The sequence below is a fragment of the Grampus griseus genome, assembly GCF_964374135.1.
Source record: "Grampus griseus genome assembly, chromosome: 21".
Lineage (NCBI taxonomy): Eukaryota > Metazoa > Chordata > Mammalia > Artiodactyla > Delphinidae > Grampus > Grampus griseus.
Genome location: NC_139015.1, coordinates 20,608,727 through 20,629,231, shown reverse-complemented (window position 1 = coordinate 20,629,231; position 20,505 = coordinate 20,608,727). Strand labels below are relative to the sequence as shown.

The 20,505-nt window shown below is 38.0% G+C and overlaps 1 protein-coding gene across 3 annotated transcripts in view; it reads right to left on the bottom strand.

The window, feature by feature from the left end:
* Positions 1-20,505, bottom strand: part of DLC1 (DLC1 Rho GTPase activating protein) — a 401,322-nt gene that overhangs the window by 194,952 nt on the left and 185,865 nt on the right. For all 3 annotated transcript variants that reach the window (XM_082680447.1, XM_082680446.1, XM_082680448.1), the window contains one exon: positions 12,763-12,796. In XM_082680447.1, the coding sequence (XP_082536573.1) occupies positions 12,763-12,796 (34 nt within the window). The remainder of the gene's footprint in view (positions 1-12,762; positions 12,797-20,505) is intronic.

The window sequence follows — 20,505 nt, the reverse complement described above, 5'->3', positions numbered from 1 at the left end:
CTGTCAAGTCGTTATGCTGTGCACCTTAAACATACACAGTGTTGTATGTCAATTATATCTCAAAATTGGAAGAAAAAAGAAACAGTTTACAAAATTAGCAGTTGGGAGTCACTGGAATGTGTTTTCTGGGGAAGCTCAATGGTTAGAAAAATTACAAAACAAAAAGCAAACCCCAATTTTGTGGGCGAGTGTGGGCTTTTGGTGACCATTTTGTTTAAACATCACTTGTAGAATTCTATAAGATCATTTCTACCTGATTACAGTAGTCAGGACAAAATAGCTTCTTGTATTCATAATCCATTCTCCTGAAATGGCCAGATTGGTGCTCTGGACAGCCTGCATACAACAATATGGGTACCAGCCTTTTCTTGGGCATTGGTTAATTTGTTATGGTTGTTAATTACTGTCTTAGATTTCCCGCTTAGATAAATCATATCTCAAAATCATATATTAATTCTAAAACACAAATGTTTATGGATCAGTCTGGAAGAGATGTTGAGCTCAAACTTTTGCCTACAGAAACACAAATCAAAGCCCTTCAAATCAATGGAAGGTCAATAAGAGAAAGAAAGTACAGTCACACCAGCAGAATTTTAGGTCATTTCATACTCAGACAGGTCAAAGTAATACCTAGTTATAGGTACTTTTCCAAAGTAAGTGTACCTCTCTGAAGAAATTAGAATTAATGTACAATTAACTTGTGGGTACATATTTGTGTATATATTCAAACTATAATAAAAATAACTGAACTGCAAACTGGGCAGTCTATAAAGGTAAATATTTGAAGGCATCAGATGATCTGATATGATGAGATATGATTTCAAACTAAATGAAAGTTGCATCGCTTTGTAAATAAAACTGATAGAAAGAGGCCTTTTCCTAAATTGTATTTCTTCAGGGGAGATTGAAAATAACAAATAAATATTTCTGCTAATAAGGTCAGTGTCACAGTTCTAAGAGGGAAGTTTATGGCAATGCAATCCTACCTCAAGAAACAACAAACATCTCAAATAAACAAACTAAGCTTACATCTAAAGCAATTAGAGAAAGAAGAACAAAAAAGTCCCAAAGTTAGCAGAAGGAAAGAAATCATAAAGATCAGATCAGAAATAAATGAAAAAGAAATGAAGGAAACAATAGCAAAGATCAATAAAACTAAAAGCTGGTTCTTTGAGAAGATAAACAAAATTGAAAAACCACTAGCCAGACTCATCAAGAAAAAAGGTGAGAAGACTCAAATCAATAGAATGAGAAATGAAAAAGGAGAAGTAACAACTGACACTGAAGAAACACACGGATCATGAGAGATTACTACAAGCAGCTATATGCTAATAAAATGGATAACCTGGAAGAAATACACAAATTTGTAGAAAAGCACAACCTTCTGAGACTGAACCGGGAAGAAATAGAAAATATGAACAGACCAATCACAAGCACTGAAATTGAAACTGTGATTAAAAATCTTCCAACAAACAAAAGCCCAGGACCAGATGGCTTCACAGGCGAACTCTATCAAACATTTAGAGAAGAGCTAACACCTATCCTTCTCAAACTCTTCCAAAATATAGCAGAGGGAGGAACACTCCCAAACTCATTCTACGAGGCCACCATCACCCTGATACCAAAACTAGACAAAGATGTTACAAAGAAAGAAAACTACAGGCCAATATCACTGATGAACATAGACGCAAAAATTCTCAACAAAATACTAGCACACAGAATCCAACAGCACATTAAAAGGATCATACACCATGATCAAGTGGGGTTTATCCCAGGAATGAAAGGATTTTTCAATATACGCAAGTCAATCAATGTGATAAAACATATTAACAAAGTGAAGGAGAAAATCGATATGATCAACTCAATAGATGCAGAAAAAGCTTTTGACAAAATTCAAACACACATTTATGATAAAAACCCTCCAGAAACTAGGCATAGAGGGATGAATGAATCAATGAATTTGGTAAAGTAGCAGGATACAAAATTAATGCACAGAAATCTCTTGCATTCCTATACACTAATGATGAAAAATCTGAAAGAGAAATTAAGGAAACACTCCCATTTACCACTGCAACAAAAAGAATAAAATACCTAGGAATAAACCTACATAAGAATACAAACGACCTGTATGCAGAAAATTATAAGACACTGATGAAAGAAATTAAAGATGAAACAAACAGATGGAGAGATATACCATGTTCTTGGATTGGAAGAATCAACATTGTGAAAATGACTATACTATCCAAAGCAATCTACAGATTCAATGCAATCCCTATCAAACTACCAATGGCATATTTCACAGAACTAGAACAAAACATTTCACAATTTGTATGGAAACACAAAAGACCCCAAACAGCCAAAGCAATCTTGAGAAAGAGAAACGGAGCTGGAGGAATCAGCCTCCCAGACTTCAGACTATACAACAAAGCTATAGTAATCAAGACAGTACGGTACTGGCACAAAAACAGAAATACAGATCAATGGAACAGGATAGAAAGCCCAGAGATAAACCAACACACATATGGTAACCTTATTTTTGATAAAAGAGGCAAGAATATACAATGGAGAAAAGACAGCCTCTTCTATAAGTGGTGCTGGGAAGACTGGACAGCTACATGTAAAAGAATGAAATTAGAACACTTCCTAACACCATACACAAAAATAAACTCAAAATGGTTTAAAGGCCTAAATGTAAGACCAGACACTATAAAACTCTTAGAGGAAAACATAGGGAGAACACTCTGTGACGTAAATCACAGCAAGATTCTTTTTCACCCACCTCCTAGAGAAATGGAAATAAAAACAAATATAAACACATGGGACCTAATGAAACTTAAAATCTTTTGCACAGCAAAGGAAAACATAAACAAGACGAAAAGACAGCCCTCAGAATGGGAGAAAATATTTGTAAATGAAGCAACTGACAAAGGATTAATCTCCAAAATTAACAAGCAGCTCATGCAGCTCAATATCAAAAAAACAAACAATCCAATCCAAAAATGGGCAGAAGACCTAAATAAACATTTCTCCAAAGAAGATATACAGATTGCCAACAAACACATGAAAGGATGCTCAACATCACTAATCATTAGAGAAATGCAAATCAAAACTACAATGAGGTACCACCTCACTGGTCAAAATGGCCATCCTCAAAAAATCTACAACAATAAATGGTGGAGAGGGTGTGGAGAAACAGAACCCTCTTGCACTGTTGGTGGGAATGTAAATTGATACAGCCACTCTGGAGAACAGTATGGAGGTTCCTTAAAAAACTAAAAATAGAACTACCATATGACCCAGCATTCCCACTATTGGGCATACCCTGAGAAAACCATAATTCAAAAAGAGTCATGTACCACAATGTTCACTGCAGCTCTATTTACAATAGCCAGGACATGGAAGTAACCTAAGTGTCCATCGACAGATGAACGGATAAAGAAGATGTGGCACATATATACAATGGCATATTACTCAGACATAAAAAGAAACAAAACTGAGTTATTTGTAGGGAGGTGGATGGACCTAGAGTCTGTCATACAGAGTGAAGTAAGTCAGAAAGAGAAAAACAAATACCGTATGCTATATATATGTATGGAATCTAAAAAAAAAAATAGTTCTGAAGAACCTAGAGGCAGGACAGGAATAAAGATGCAGACATAGACTTGAGGACATGGGGAGGGGGAAGGATAAGCTGGGACGAAGTGAGAGAGTGGCATGGACATATATACACTACCAAACGTAAGGTAGATAGCTAGTGGGAAGCAGCCGCATAGCATAGGGAGATCAGCTCGGTGCTTTGTGACCACCTAGAGGGGTGGGATAGGGAGGATGGGAGGGAGATGCAAGAGGGAGGAGATATGGGATTCACTTTGTTATAAAGCAGATTCACTTTGTTATAAAGCAGAAACTAACACACCATTGTAAAGCAACTATACTCCAATAAAGATATTAAAAAAAAAAAGGTCAATGTGAGTTAAAATATGGAAATGCAGAACTGCCTTATTAGCCTGTTCTGGTAGTTCACAGCCACCTCTTCAAAGCTGACAAGCCATTCTTTCAAGGGATCAATGGGGGAGCAAAATGTGCAGAAGACTTTTTCGAGGAAGAAATTTCAAGGTTGTCAAATACTGTGAAAAGTTATGGTCATTGACAGACCAGAGATTAACAAAGTGCCTGCATGAGTTGTTTGGTATGTCACATAAATGGATTAATTTAGAACTATTTGTTGAGCATCTGCTCTGTGCAAGATCATACACTGGGTGAGGGGCTGACAAAGATGAAATGTGGGGTTTATGCCTTTAAGGCAGTCACAGACTGACAGGGAAGAGACTACATTAATCAAATTTAGGAATCACTAAATGCTGTAGAAAGATACAGCCGCCTTTGGATAACCACTCTAAGTGCAGGAGGTAGGATATATATGTGTGTTTGTGTGTGTGTGTGTGTGTGTGTGTGTGTGTATATATATACACACACACACATATATATACATATATATTTTTTAATTTTAAACAGTTCTTTTTAAAGGAATTTTTTTCTTTTTAAAAAAATTTAATTAATTAAATTATTTATTTATTTATTTTTGGCTCTGTTGGGTCTTCGTTGCTGTGCGCAGGCTTTCTCTAGTTTTAGCGAGCAGGGCTACTCTTCGTTGTGGTGCACGGGGTTCTTATTGCAGTGGCTTCTCTTGTTGCAGAGCATGGGCTCTATGTGTGTGGGCTGAGTAGTTGTGGCTCGCGGGCTCTAGAGTGCAGGCTCAGTAGTTGTGGCGCACGGGCTTAGATGCTCCGTGGCATGTGGGATCTTCCTGGACCAGGGCTCGAACCCGTGTCCCCTGCATTGGCAGGTGTATTCTTAACCCTTGCACCACCAGGGAAGCCCGGTAATATCTGAATTGCAACTTGCTAAAAGAGAAATTATCGTGTACTCATGTTGCTTGCAATGTAATTGAGAAGAAAAGGAAATATGTTTGATTGGTTCTGGTGATACAGTAGCTTTGTTTTACCTACTTGGTAATAAAAGAAATATCAATAGAACGTTAAGAAATAGATTTTAAAAATTATCTGTATTGAAAAATATCCTATGAATTCGAGATCTCTGGCATTTAAGAATAGCTTACTTGTATTTTTCATGAATTCCTTGATACCTAAAAGCTAATGTGTTTCCTCTCAACAGCCCGCTCAGCACAGCCAACTTTTCATGGATTAGTTTACATTAAGTTTCAGAAAAACTGAGAGGTTATGTGTGTGCATACCCTAAATTCCTTTCTCATAAAAAAGCAGGCAAGCAGAGACCATAATACTAAGAAAAATGAAATAAGTGAGTGTTCATAAGCCATTAGTAAAGAAATAATGAATTTCATTTTCTGAGGGTGAAAGGGAATAAAGAATTTGGAATGCTGGCCAAAGTCCAGCCTGGCCTGATAAAGACAATTTTCAGATCCTGTCCAACCCTGTAAAACAGCTGGGGGTCTTTGCAGTTATAGAAAGTGCTTCACCTACAATAGAATGATAGGATTCTACATTTAGCTTTGGGAGTATTGTGCATATAAAGTATTTGCCGATTTATTTATTTATTTAATTAAAAATTATTTATTTATTTAATTTAAAAAATTATTTATTTATTTAATTTTAGCTGCGTTGGGTCTTTGTTGCTGTGCATGGGCTTTCTCTAGTTGTGGTGATTGGGGTTACTCTTCGTTGCAGTGCATGGGCTTCTCATGGCAGTGGCTTCTCTTGTTGTGGAGCATGGGCTCTAAGTGCTCAGGCTTCAGTAGTTGTGGCTTGTGGGCTCAGCAGTTGTGGTACACGGGCTTAGTTGCTCCGCGGCATGTGGGATCTTCCCGGACCATGGCTCAAACCCGTGTCCCCTGCACTGGCAGGCGGATTCTTAACCACTGTGCTACCAGGGAAGTCCCCTTTGCCGATTTTTTTAATATGCCATTTGTTCTTTCATTTCCCAAACATCAAGCAACTACAATAATGCCAGGCACTGGAAACAGAATTGAATGAAACAAAATTCCATCTTTCAAGGTGCTTACGGGCTAGTGAGTGAGACAGCACTAAAAACGACCTGATCTGTACTAAAATAGAGACATAAAATAAGGCAGTCTTTCAAAGAACAACGCTGCAATCTAGCAGTTCTAGTTTTGTCTTTTCATCAAATCCCTTTGGATCTATTGATACTGGAACATGACAGAGTTGAATAGATCACACTGGTAATTCTCTGAATCAAAGAAATGATGATCAGACTAGAAAACGAGGAATGTCTTTGCATTTCAGTTTTTTGTGGGTTTTTTTGGTTGTTTGTTTTTGGTCCTCTGCATTTCCCTTCTCCGTGGTCAAAAGCAGCCAAGAAAATTAATACCAAAAGGCGCCAAGTCTGGGCTTTGTTATTTAGTATGTTTACAAGGAGCTTGGAATGAAATTATGAAAATCCTATTTTTCCCCCTCACACGGGTCACAAAGAAGTGCTTGATTTCTATGTTCTGCCTTACTAGCCACAACACAAAGTTTGGAGAGACTATGAACCTGTCATAGGCTTCTGAAAGCTATCTTTCACAAGTGTTTCAGGCTATAATTATTCATTATCTTGATTTTTAACATTTTTCTGGCCAACAAAATAACCTAGAGGCAGGAGAACAAACATTCTAGGAAAAATGACCAAGGAACGTAACCAAAGTTGGATTCTGAGTCACCTTTCTCAATGGTGCCCTTCACACACTTGTATGCGATAGATCCCCAAATAACATCATTAAATAGTTGCCCAGCTGAGATATGTGGCAGTTGTGGGGGCAATAGGCATAAAGGGGGGGCAGTTTTAGAACCATGTTAATTCTAAATGATTAAGATGGGAGCCAAAGCATCTTTGTGATAATTATAATTAATTGGTTAATGTGTATTTACAGAACACCCACTATGTGCTAATAGCTGTTTTAATTACGGACCATGCAAAGACCATATTCCTGATCTAGAAAAGCTCACAACCCAGAGAAGAGAACATACAGCAAAGCAAGATGATAAGACTGTAATTGAAAACACAGAGTGTTCTAGGAACACCAAAAAATCAAGGACTAGCCCTGCCTGGGAAATAATTCATTAAGGAGGTGTTATTGTTGGACAAGTAGAATTTTCAAGACAGAAAAGGCAAAAAGAAATTTGCCATTTTTGGCTCATGATTGTGGTCTGTTTTCTATGGGCTGCCATGTAGTCTGACAAAATTTGTGTTCTATGATTTAATTTTAGAATGAGAGATTTCGTATTACTCCTTAATACTACTTCTCAAATACGCTCAGAGAGTCACATTTTGGTGACTAAAATGCAACTCTAATTTTCTAATTTACATGCTTCTAGGCAATAGGGAACACATTCTAAATCATAAGGGTAGATATTTTTCTCCTTCATGTGATTGAATGAAACTATATTCATTTAGGATGAAGAAAAACACGGTCCGTATCTTCTCTTTTTCTTGGATAAGTCATTTCTCTCTTTCTCCCTCTATCTTTACCTATCATCTGTATTTTTAAAAAGGCAGGGCACGATCTACGTAGAAGTAGAAAGATCCAAAGTTAGAAGGGGTTCTGTGGCTGTATGTTGTGGCTGAAGTTGGACAAACCAACCAACCAATGAACACAAAGGAATAGAAAGAAGAGTAAACATTGGTAGGTCTATCAGTGAGACTCCTAGCAGGAAACAGATGGCACCCTGGGTAAACTGAGGGGAGTTTAGTAACAGAACTATTGATAAAGGTGTAGGGGAACCACAAGGCAAGAGGAGAGAATGGTTGTCAGAACCTGGTAACCTGGGTGGAAAAGGCCAGCAGTGACTCCTCGGGAAGCCGAGCGGGGAATAAACTACCCAACCTCACAGCCGTACTGTCCTCCCAACCGTCAGTCTCTTGCTGGGCCTCCTCACTGGTGCGACAGGAAAACTGAAAGGAGGGCAGCCCATTGATTTTGCCCACACTGGTCTGCCTGCAGGTCACAGAGCTGGGGAGAAGCAGGGTGGAGGGTGGGTCTGAGGGGTGAACTGGGCATATCCAATACCATATACCACACCCAGATTACAAATGGCCCGCTACGTCAAGCAGGAAAGTTTGATCTTATCCTGTCATTAGTAAGGAGGCCCAACAAAAGTTGAAGTAGAAAACGATATGATCAGGTGATGCTTTTCAAAGATAACTTCGGTGACAGCGTAGAGAGTGAACAGGTGTAATGATCAGTTAAGGCAGGGAAACAGCTCTGGATGCCATCTCAAAGTCCAGTGCAAAGTGAAGGCTGCTTTAAAACAATGGCAGAAAGAATGGACACGGGATGATTAGGTGGCAGTGTTGACAGGACTGTGTGCAGGAGGTCAGGGAGGGAGGATGGGAGCTGGGTAGACAGGATCCAATTACCCCAGGGTCTAGGGATGCTGGGGAGTCCTAGGAAAATGGGACTCAGGGTGTACATTTCTTAGGGACTAACCTTTTGTGAAAATCAGATTATCTGTTCACTAGAGAGAATTTCACCTTAATTGAGCTAGGAATTTCTAAAGAGATGTTACAATATGGCCAAGTCTGCCTATGCTATGATGACCTCTGTCTGAATTAACTTACTCAGAGGCTTTTGGAGAAAGTGATCTCTTTCTTCCACATGGACAGCTGGCTCAGCTGTTAATTGGTGCCCCAAGGAAGCATTTAAGAACTCTTGGAGCATGGGAGGGAGGGAGACGCAAGAGGGAAGAGATATGGGGATATATGTATATGTATAACTGATTCACTTTGTTATAAAGCAGAAACTAACACACCATTGTAAAGCAATTATACTCCAATAAAGATGTAAAAAAAAGAACTCTTGGAGCAGACCAGAGCAGCAGTAACACAGCTAGCTTCTATTTGGCTTGCACACATACTGGTTATAAGCACAACTCATCACCATAAGAAACAGCTACCATGTTTTAGAGCCTACTTTGTGCCAAGCATTGTTGCCTTACAATAACAACATGGCAACTTCTTTATTTATACTTTAGAAATGGGACAATGAAGAGGTTAAGTAACTTGCTCAAGGCCACATGGATAGGAAGCAGATGTGCTGGAAAATATATCAGTGGCACTGGGCCCATTCTTTACAGATTCTGGTGGCATAAGGGAAGTTAAATGAAATTATTCTGTGTTGGATACAATTACACATATTGATGCTTGTGTGATTAATTCTGATTTTTAAAAACAAATTTATTGGACTCTATTTCAGATCTGGAGAATACACATTCCGATATAGAATTTCTTGAGAACAATATTTTTATTTGATTCTTTTCCTGGGAAGCTTTCTGAATAACCTGGGTTAAGAATTTTTCAATTGAGAAGAGGAAAAGGGGGACGCTGGACCAATGAAATATGCTCAGCTAGAGTTTGAGTTCCTTCCAGGCAAGGACCATGCCTTGTTCATAACTGCTTCCTTGATAAAACCTAATATGATGCCTACTATATGTGGCTGTTCAGTAAGTATTTGTGGAATAAATGAACCAATGGGATGCTGTTTCAAAATAGTCTCCCCTTGGAGGGTTTTGTCACAAGCAGCAGAATGATTCCACTAGGCTGAATTTACACAGCAGCACGGATCAGAAGAGAAGATGGTTACTTAAAGCACACACTGGGGCTTCCCTGGTACCACAGTGGTTAAGAATCCGCCTGCCAATGCAGGGGACATGGATTCGAGCCCTGGTCCGGGAAGATCCCACATGCCGCGGGGCAGCTAAGCCCGTGTGCCACAACTACTGAGCCCATGTGCCACAACTACTGAAGCCCGTGTGCCTAGAGCCTGTGCTCTGCAACAAGAGAAGCCACCACAGTAAGAAGCCCACGCACTGCAATGAAGAGTAGCCCCCGCTCGCAACAACTAGAGAGGGCCCTGTGCAGCAACAAAGACCCAATGCAGCCAAAAAATAAATCAATAAAGCACACACTGGGGCAACCACACAACTGCAACTCAAGAATTATTAATGGAATGTTCCCAAAATGATTTTGTTTAGAGCTTCACAAAGCCTGGTGGAGTTGGTTCCAGTTGGCGTGGATGAGAGGTCACATAGATTAAAATAGATTTTCTTAATAAGAAACAATAGGCTACATTCATCTAGCAAAACAGAGGGGAAAAAAAAAAATGACAGGCCTTATGGGTGGGAATGAAGCTTAACCCTATTTAGAGGCTCAATTAACCCCCAGAAGATTCAGTGGGTCCTCTGCCTTCCTTGCCATTCCTCTGTCTAGCAGAGCTTAAAAATAGAGATTCATAAAGAGGAATAAAGAGATTCACATTTGTGTATAAAACACTCAAAATATTTTAAATATGGCATAATAAATTTTAGAAATAGAAGAAATTGATTGGACTTTCATGGTCCTTTAAAACTTTTTGAAATAAATCATACTGTCTTTTGAATTGGCAAATCCGTTACCAACTGAATAAAATATTCAAACATAACCCTTTATCTTGACATATAAATTCATTGATTAAAAAATCATTTCTTTCTTATATTTATATTGTCAAACAAAATTGTATTTCCTCTTAAAATAATCAGTACATTCTCAAGAAATCTAAATTAAAATCCATTGTGGAGTAAATTTCCATCATTCTAATATTTTAATACACAGAAGCCAGGTTCTGCAGAAATCAGCCCATCCTGGGTTAAACATCAGAGATGGGACATCCAGGGGCCTGGTTAGGTCATACATATCCATTGGTGGATCCTACCTTTCACAGATCGTCTTGCAGAACCTCTGTGAAAGGAAGTTATCAACTTTTAAAATTTGTGCCCCAGCAGTATAGAAATGACCAAAAGATATCATTAAATAGTGACAATTAATTTCATGTTTTTGTTTTTGTTGGGGAGGAAAATATCCAGGATTATGACAAAAAGTGGTGGTTGCATTATATTTATACTCTCTGTTTAATTAGCTCTTTGTTTTAATAAAATTATCTTTAAGAGAAGCTTGATAACTGAAATGCTTCTCCCTATCAGATTGACATCATTTTAGTGGCAGAGGGAGAAGTCTTTGCTTCTCCAGTCCCTCAAGCAATGGCATTTCCATCCCTCCTCACTCTTCTCCTCCAGCCAAGAATTCCTATTCTAATTTTCTCCTTGGGGTATGAAAGAATTTGCTGATTTTCTGGAATAAGATGACAACTTTGCTCTGTTACACACTTTGTTTAAATTGCAGCCACTTTTGCAAATTACAGAGAATGTCACAACTCAAGATAAAGCACAACTTTGGCTAAGTTTCTTTTTCTTTGTGATGCAAATGCTCTCTTAACCATTTATGTCTTGTCCGAATGAGATAGCTGATACATCTATTATTGAAGGTATTAGAGCTCTGGAATGGTAATTTGAATTCGTTTAGTGTATATTATTAATCCAAGTAATACAAATGCATAGATAAACTAAGCAGTTTTTCTCTTGAACTGACACATGATGCCAGTTCAATATTTTCCTTCTATTCTGAAGGCTTACCTTTCAACGTATTAGAGAGAAGAGGCCAGACACAGCCTAAACAGAGGAGAACACTTTAGCTCATGGAAGAACACAAACTATGAAAACTTGTGTGTGAAAACTATCTGGCAGCAAAAATCAAATCACTGAACTTGACAGAGAACATTCCCCATATAACAATCCTATCAGATCAACTCAAATGCGTTAGTGTAAAGTCACTTGAAGTCGTGACACCTTTTAGATGATACTCTAAACTTTTAAATTGGCTCAAAAATTACACACGTCTAAGAGCTAAGTGATATGCTTCAAGTTTGGTAAAGCACCTTTAATCAGTTTTTTAAAAAGATGATTATTATTACACAGAAAACATAAGACAATATTGAGGAGGATCAAAAGATTTTTAAAAAGCACATAATTCCATCAATTCAAGTCTAATTTTTCGTATTTCTGTATTTCTCATTAGTCCTTATCCATTTCCCATAATACTGTTAAGTAGTTATTATCATAGCACAAAGCATAGAAAATATTATAATTTTTCTCTAGTACAACTATTCATATTGCTTCACAATTATATTTTTGATGGTATCAGCTTTAAACAAGTACAACTTTTTCTAGGACTACTAAATAAGCTACTAAGATTTTTAAAAATCTTGATAATTATAGTCTTCCTTCAGTATCCGCAGGGGATTGGTTCCAGGACTCCCTGATGGACACCAAGATCCACAGATGCTCAAGTCCCTTATATAAAATGGCCCAGTGCTTGCATACAACCTACACACATCCTCCTGTATACTTTAAATTCATCTCTACATTACCTGTAATACCTAATACAAAGTAAATGCTATGTAAATAGTTGCCTTTATGGCAAATTCCAGTTTTGCTTTTTGGAACTTTCTGGAATTTTTTGTTTTTTCAAATATTTTCAACCCAGGTTTGTTGAGTCTGTGGATGCAGAACCCATGGATACGAAGGGCCAACTGTATTAACAACAGATGTCCAAAGACCATTCCTCAGTACACTGAATGACATCTAATTATTTTCCTCAAGAAAAAAGTTGTGGTTGCAGTTACAGTTAATGCTACAAGAAGTACACACCTTATTCTAACAAAATGTAATCCTATGCTAGAAAACCATATTTTTTCCTACATTTTGAGCAAAACTTATTTTTCAGGAATTCAACCATAACTTTTGCCCAGAGACTGACAAGATGTATACATTTTAGATATTTAATAAAATACCTATACGAAGATGGAATTTTATTCTAAAATAGGTAGGAGTGAAAACACAACCAATGTCAACTTACCAGCCTTTTCCTTCTCTGAAGTACCTGGAATAGTCTGAAAGACAAAAAAAGCCACAAAATTGTGGTATTATTAGAAGGAAACAGCAAATAACTTTATTAGGAACAAAATGATGTCCCATAAATGAAGCAAAAATTAAATAGAACCTGACACTAGAAATATGAGAGAAGAGGAACTGAATAAATATTTTTTTTCCAAAGAAGGCATACAAATGGCACATGAAAAGGTGCTCAACATCACTAATCATCAGGAAAATGCAAATCAGAGCCATGATGAGACATCACCTCATACCTGTAGAGTGGCTATCATCAAAAAGACAAGAGATGACTAGTATAGGCAAGGATGTGGAGAAAAGGGAACCCTTGTGCACTGTTGGTGGGGATGTAATTTGGTGCAGCCAGTATGGAAAACAGTATGGAGCACAACTACTGAGCCTGTGCTCTAGAGCCTCGAGCCACAACTACTGAGCCCGTGCCATAACTACTAAAGCCCTCGTGCCCAGAGCCCGTGCTCCACCACAAGAGAAGTCACTGCAATAAGAAGCCCATGCACAACGAAGAGTAGCTCCCACTCGCCGCAACTAGAGAAAGCCTACGTGCAGCAACAGACCGAAGGCAACCAAAAATAAATAAATGAATTAATTTATTAGAAAATGAAAAGAGGATATCAAAGAGGTATCTGCACTCCCATATTCATTACAACATTATTCACAATGGCCAAGATATGGTAACAGCCTCAGTGTCCATCAATGGATAAATGGGTAAAGAAGATGTGGGGTGTGTGTGTGTGTGTGTGTGTGTGTGTGTGTGTGTGTGTGTGTGTGTGTGTGTGTGTGTGTGTGTGTGTGTGTGTAACGGTATATTATTCAAAAATGAATAAGAAGGAAATCGTACCATTTGCAATAACATGTACCTTGAAGGCATTATGCTAAGTGAAATGAGCCTGACAGAGAAAGACAAATACAACATGGTATTTTTAATATGTGGATTCTTTAAAAAAAAAAAAGTGTGCAACTGATAGTATGAGAGAGTAGAAAAGTGGTTGCCAGGGGCTGGTGGAGTGGGGGAAATAGGGAAGAATTAGTAGAAGGGTATAAACTTTCAGCTGCATGATGAATAAGATGTGATGAACTAATGAAAGCATGGTGATTACAGTTGATAACATTGTACTATATAACTGATATTTGTTAAGAGAGAAGAACTTAAATATTCCCACCCCCACAAAAAGTATATGAGGTGATGGATGTGTTAATTAACTAAAGGGGGAATCCTTTCACGATGTATACATATATCAAATCACTACAATGTACACTTTAAATATCTTACAATTTTATTTGACAACTACACCTCAATAAAGCTGAAAAGAAAAAAAAAAAGAGTTGTGGAACTATTGGTAAAGTCACTACAGCCAGTTATGCTAATGCTAAATCAGTCATGTAATTGTTTTCCTCTCTGAAGACAGACCCATCTTACCCTTAAAAGATACTGGCAGTAAATGAGACTAAAACCACGTTCGAATTGGGGTTGAATTTTTGTGGTTCGATTTCTTTGTCCTATTTGGGGAGGCAGAAAAAGTAAATTGTTTGGTTAGTGTCTGGGCTTTCAAGTCTCTGCTCTGTCCCCTCGAGGTTCAGATTCCTCCCTTATAAAAGGGGGATAAACACCTCTACTTCACAGGGCTGCTGAAAGACTAAACGTAGTAGCTTCTGTAAAGCACATGAGGTCCCTGGGAAAAGGGAGCTGCTCTTACTATTTGTTACTATGGGCACTGGGCCAATGGAACAAATTACCGATATGAGAGGTTTAGAAGTTCAATTCCCAGTATCTATTATCTATCCCTATTATTTAGAAAATAGAGTTCAGAATGAGAGGTCTTTAACAGACTTTAAAGTAGAACAGTATAGTTCTACTCCTTGTCAATATCCTAAAACAAACTAAGGAAGTGAGCTTTTGGTTGCCATTCACCTCAGTTACTTATGTATAAAATACAGCTAACATGAGTGTATTAACTGTTATTGGAAGCCTTTTATAAATCTATCTGGCCCACTGGGATTTGACGCCTTCTACTCCACAGCCACTGACCACATAAGATGTCTACAAGCATGTCTCTCTCCCCTTATTTAGGGGACAAAGTCTTCAGAGTTGAAGTAAGAAAACTAGGCTCAAATGGGTAATTAATTTTGTTGCAAATGTGTGTGTGTGCACACACGTGTGTGTGTGTGTGTGTGAGAGAGAGAGAGAGAGAGAGAGAGAGAGAGAGAGAGAGAGAGAGAGGAAGGCTCAGGTGCACCTCTGTTGTAGATCAGCCTAAGGAAATGATAATATCAATCTTCATTTCTGGAAATATCAAAGATCAAGACACCTAAATCTTTGTGAGATATTGATTATTTTTGAGATCCTCACCTTTGGAATTTACAGGATTTGGAGATTGAAGTAATTTTTCAAATAAGGGAAAAAATCTTTCTACAGATAAAAAAATAGAGGGTTTTTTTTTTTGGCAAGATTGATCTATAGTGAAAGCATATTTTGACTTAATCTTGATCTACATTTAGTTGTTCACTTTTTGTTCTCTGGGTGTGAACACTGACTCTGTGTCCTGGCAAAGATGCAGCCATGAAGAGAATATTAGGTTATTAAATGGCAGAGTGGAGAACCATGTCCAGAGACCAGGGCATCAGAGGGACTGTATAGGCTGTAAGCATCTTCCTCAGCATCCTTTCATTTATAGCAGGATCATCGGATTTTTCCTTTGTTTCAAGAACTTCTCTGATTCTATACTCCCTTGACAAGAAAGTCTTCCTACAGTTTTAGTGATGTTTGATTACTTTTTATGTCTATATTTGGGGAAAAGTCTAAAAATGGAATTAAATCCATACTATATATTATATTTTAAGCCTAGCCCCTAGATTTGCCCCCTGACTGGAGATCAGGGCTTTTAAATTAAATTTTCTCTTTTGTTTTAAGCAAATAAACAACAAAACAAAACAGAAACCCTTTCATTGACTAGACTGTAAAGGTTGGTGATAGGTAATTAAAGGACGTTCATGGAGAAAGTCCCTCAGTGTATGAAGAGCTAACACTTACTAGGGTCTCAGAATGTACAAAGTACAGTTTTAAGCTCTTACCTGCATAAACTCACTCAATCCTTAGACCAACTCTGTGAAGTCTTAAAAAATAGAGTAACTTTTGCAAGGTCACAGTAATGGAATGGAAGCCAAGACACAACAACTGGCATGCTGACCTCTGAGATCACTAACACTAATTTCAAAATACTAATCAGAATATTTTGAAATGAAGGAGGAGAAAGGTTTGGAGAGGTCCTATGAGAAGACATTGACTTAGATTAGAAAATATTTGTGCAGGAGTATCTGTATGAGACATTTAGAAATTCTCTAAGTAAGCTCTCTCTTCTTATAGCTAAGGCATTTTAGGCAAATTGAATGTCTTACACCAAATCACAAGTTGACCAGTGACAGGCCTTTTCCATATTTTATTCTACTTGATTACAAAATGTGTAACCAAGCATGGATAAGTAAATATTTAATAAAGATGTTAATCAATGAGCTACCCTACAAACAAAAATATTTTAGCCTCCATATAGCCAAAACCAATACGTCATGTAGACAATGCCAGTTACTTTAGAAGCTTACCCCATGTTCTGCATGAATCTTTAAGCTACCAAAGCTCACTTCCATTAAATAACTTCAATGGCCATATTATTATGTGGAGAAAGAAAAGTCAAAGTTTAATGTACCCAAGATTTAATAACTTCTCTTTTAAAGTAAAACCACATAGTAATAACAGCTGGATATCCCTCAGCTGATTTATCTTTGAATTTGAGGGAGAATTGTCTCTTTAGAAAATGGTTTATGAATACATTGATTAGATTTGTGAAATTTCCCAGTGTTGAAAGGCATTAACTTTAAAAAAATGCTGACACTTGGTTTTCAATTAATTAAAGCTATTGGTTGATTCTTAATTAGATGCCTCACGTTATTCTATGTACAAAAGCTGTAAGCAAAGTTTTCTTCTTTGTGGAATTCATAATCCAATTGACGAAGATACATGAGAATAGTTCCATGCAGAAGTTGCTGAATGACAGTGATTAGCACCCTCATTGGTGTGACATTAATAGGTATAGGAAGATAGTAGGTAATTAGGACTACCTGGGTGGAAATGGAATGGTTTTCCTGGACATTGAACCCATGGGGAGGAAGTGCTAGTGAGGAGATTTCTTTTTGTCTTTGACTCCTGAGAAGTGGCATGGCTAGATCTGGGATCATGTCCTGAGGTTTCATTGTCTAATATCTGTTCCTGGGTTTGGGGAAAAAACATTTCATGCAAGTTGCCTGTGTCATCTGGTACAGAGTAGGTGTTCATCAAACCATTGTGGGATTAAAATGCCAAGTGTGTATTTGTATATATAGTTTAAATAACATGTATGACTTGCTTATGAGAAAGCTCCCATAAAAAGCATATTTTTGAATTCATTAGGGGTTTTTGTTAATAGCTGCCATATGTTTCATTTGAACTGTATCCTCAGGAAGTGATTTAACATTTCTGGCAATAAAGCAATTAAAGAGGATTTTCCTGCTGGCCATATGGGTTCGCTGTAACTTCATATTTTCTTCTCTCATTTCTCAATGGAACAAAGGGAAGTCTACTAATAACTTCCAAATGAGAGAAGAAAATTATTCATGGTCTTTTGTTATTTTTCTCTGTGATATTCAAATGATAGGATAACAACTTTTCCTATGGCTGTACTGACCCTCCTGTAGTTCTCCACATGCAAAGATTTTCATTTATGTTGATTTGTTAAGGTATTTTACAATTGAATTTTTAAAAAGCCATTAAAGAGAAACTTTTTAGTAAAAGGGGAGGAACCAATTTGCTTTCTCTAAATGAGGTCTTTTAAAGCTGTGTGTGGGAGCCTGGACTGTGTGTGTGTCTGTTTATGTTTTTAGACATGAAATGTGGCTGGGGAAATGCTCATTTTGACGTGCCCTGCGGAAATGTTGTAGACATATGTTGATTCATTTGGTCTGTTGCTAGAATGGCTTTCTGCACTTACAGAAGGACCTCAGCTGGATACCTTTTAGGAATTTACACCAACTACACAGAAGCTGCTAACATAAATGGTAACATAAGTAATGGGTGTCGTATCTGAATCCATTTTCGTATAATGACAATTGAAACATTCTAATTGATTCAATTTCATCTTCATGATTTCAGGTGAAAATAGAGTAGGATTTTTCCTCTTTAACATGTTAGTTTTATTAATATGTCATGTCATATAAATTATTTAATATAAATTAATATATATAATATATATTATATAAATGTGTTTATATATCACCTATATAAATTATTTTCTTCTTAGTGTTTTATAATCGGGATGATAGACTACTACCATTAAGAAGGCCCTTTGAGGGAATTCCCCAGCGGTCCAGTGGTTAAGACTCTGTGCTTCCACTGCAGGGGGCACGGGATTCTATCTGGCTGGTCCCACAAACCACGCAGCACGTCCAAAAAAAAGGCCCTTTGAAAGTCAACCGCTTCAAATAATGGACAGGCTGAAAGATTCTACTTGTAGTTTCCATGTAGGGAAAAAATGCTACCACTTATTTTGTGCTTTCTCTCTTTATAGGTAGTGCTTGTTCTGCATGTTTTCAAATATTAGAGATGCTCATGCAGAAGTGTCTGGAATATTCTGTTTTGTTCTATAGGAATTTCCTCTATTTGCCTTTTTAAAAATGGGAAGAATCAGTGACAGTAAATTATTCCTTTCCCTTGGAAACATTCACTTTTATTCCCACAAAAATATTTTACAGTAAATTTCAAAATGGTTAATTACATCCTTAGAAATTGCAGGCAAATGCCCCTCAGTGATGGAACGGCCTCGGTCTCAGATGAGAGCACAAGAGCCCATTGGGGCACAATGAATGTCCCTCAGTGATGGAATGGCCTCGGTCTCAGATGAGAGCACAAGAGCCCATTGGGGCACAATGGACAACAGGAAGAGGTTGGGGAGTCACATTTTTGGGGAACACATGAAAGACATTAAAGAAAAGAAGGTACACTGGAAAATGGGTTTGTTTCCATGTCTATTTAAAGACTCTTTTGAAATCACTCCAGTCTGTGATATTGTTAACCAGTCAATGATTTCTGTTTGCTTTCATCTGAACAAAGAAGTTCATTGAGAAGCTGTGTCTGATTGGCAATCTGATATCATCTGTTTTGGTTTACGACGTCTTTCTCCAGCTTTGACAGTCATCGTTCTTTCACTGAAAACATAGACTTTATTTTTAGAGCAGTTTTAGGTTTACAACAAAACTGAGAGGAAGGTACAGAGTTTTCACTTAAATTCTCTGCCCCACACATGCAGCGCCTCGCTATTAGCAACAGCCCCCAGCAGAGTGGTACATCTGTTACAACTGATGAATCTACACCATCACATTATTAGCACTCCAAGTCCATAGTTTATATTCGGGGTTCACTTTTGGTGTGGTCTACTCTACAGGTTTGGACAAATGTATAAGGACACGTACCTACCATTATAGTATCATACAGAACAGTTTCATCGCTCTAAAAATCCTCTGTGCTCTATTCATCCCTCTCTCCTCCCTAACTCTTGGTGACCACAGGTGTTTTTACTGTCCCCATAGTTTTGCCTTTTCCAGAATGTCATATGTTAGGAATCATATGGAATGTAGCCTTTTCAGATTGGCTTTTCTCACTTAGTAATACGCAGTTAAAGGTTCCTCCATGTCTTTTCACGGCTTGGTAGCTCATTTGTTCTTGGCACTGGATGATATTTCAATGTGTGCTGAAGGACATCTTGGTTGCTTCTAGGTTCTGGCAATTAATTATGAATAAAGCTCCTATAAACATCTATGTGCAAGTTTTTGTATGAACATAAGCTTTCAACTTCATTGTATAAATACCAAAGAGTACAATTGCTGTAAGAGTATGTTTAGTTTTGGAATGTTCATTTTTTTTGTTTGTTTGTTTTTTGCGGAACGCGGGCCTCTCACTGCTGTGGCCTCTCCTGTTGCGGAGCACAGGCTCCGGACGCGCAGGCTCAGCGGCCATGGCTCACGGGCCCAGCTGCTCCGCAGCATGTGGGATCCTCCCGGATCGGGGCACGAACCCGCGTCCCCTGCGTCGGCAGGCGGACTCTCAACCACTGCGCCACCAGGGAAGCCCTGGAATGTTCATTTTTTGATGACATAAAATTATGAATAATTGTTTTAATATACGTCAGAGTGGGTTTGCCCTTATGACTTCTACGGTCTCGTCTGTGACAGTGTGTGAGATTCATGCGCAGAGAACAAAGTTCTTACTTTAATATATGGTTATATTCTAAAGACAACTAGGGATAAACTGACTCTTTCCCTGACCCTTCCCAGATATAATCTAACAAACAACTCCCTTTCAAGAACAGCACATAGGTTGCTCACTGGTTTAACAAAATGCACTCAGACCCAAGTGGCTTGGGACAGCTGACTCCTGATTTCAGATGCCCTACCCATCCTTGGTGCACCAGCTAGCTGTGCTCTGGTGCCATCTGCAGCCTGCAGGATACACAGAGTCTGATGGGGTAGGAGGGAATTGTGGGTTAGGTATATGTGACACATGCATATATTAAATATGCAGGGAGGCAGAGGTGGAGCAGTTTCGTCACAGAATGTATAGAGTAGTAGAGGCTTTCCTGCTACAGCTGTATTCGTCATTTATTGAATGGTA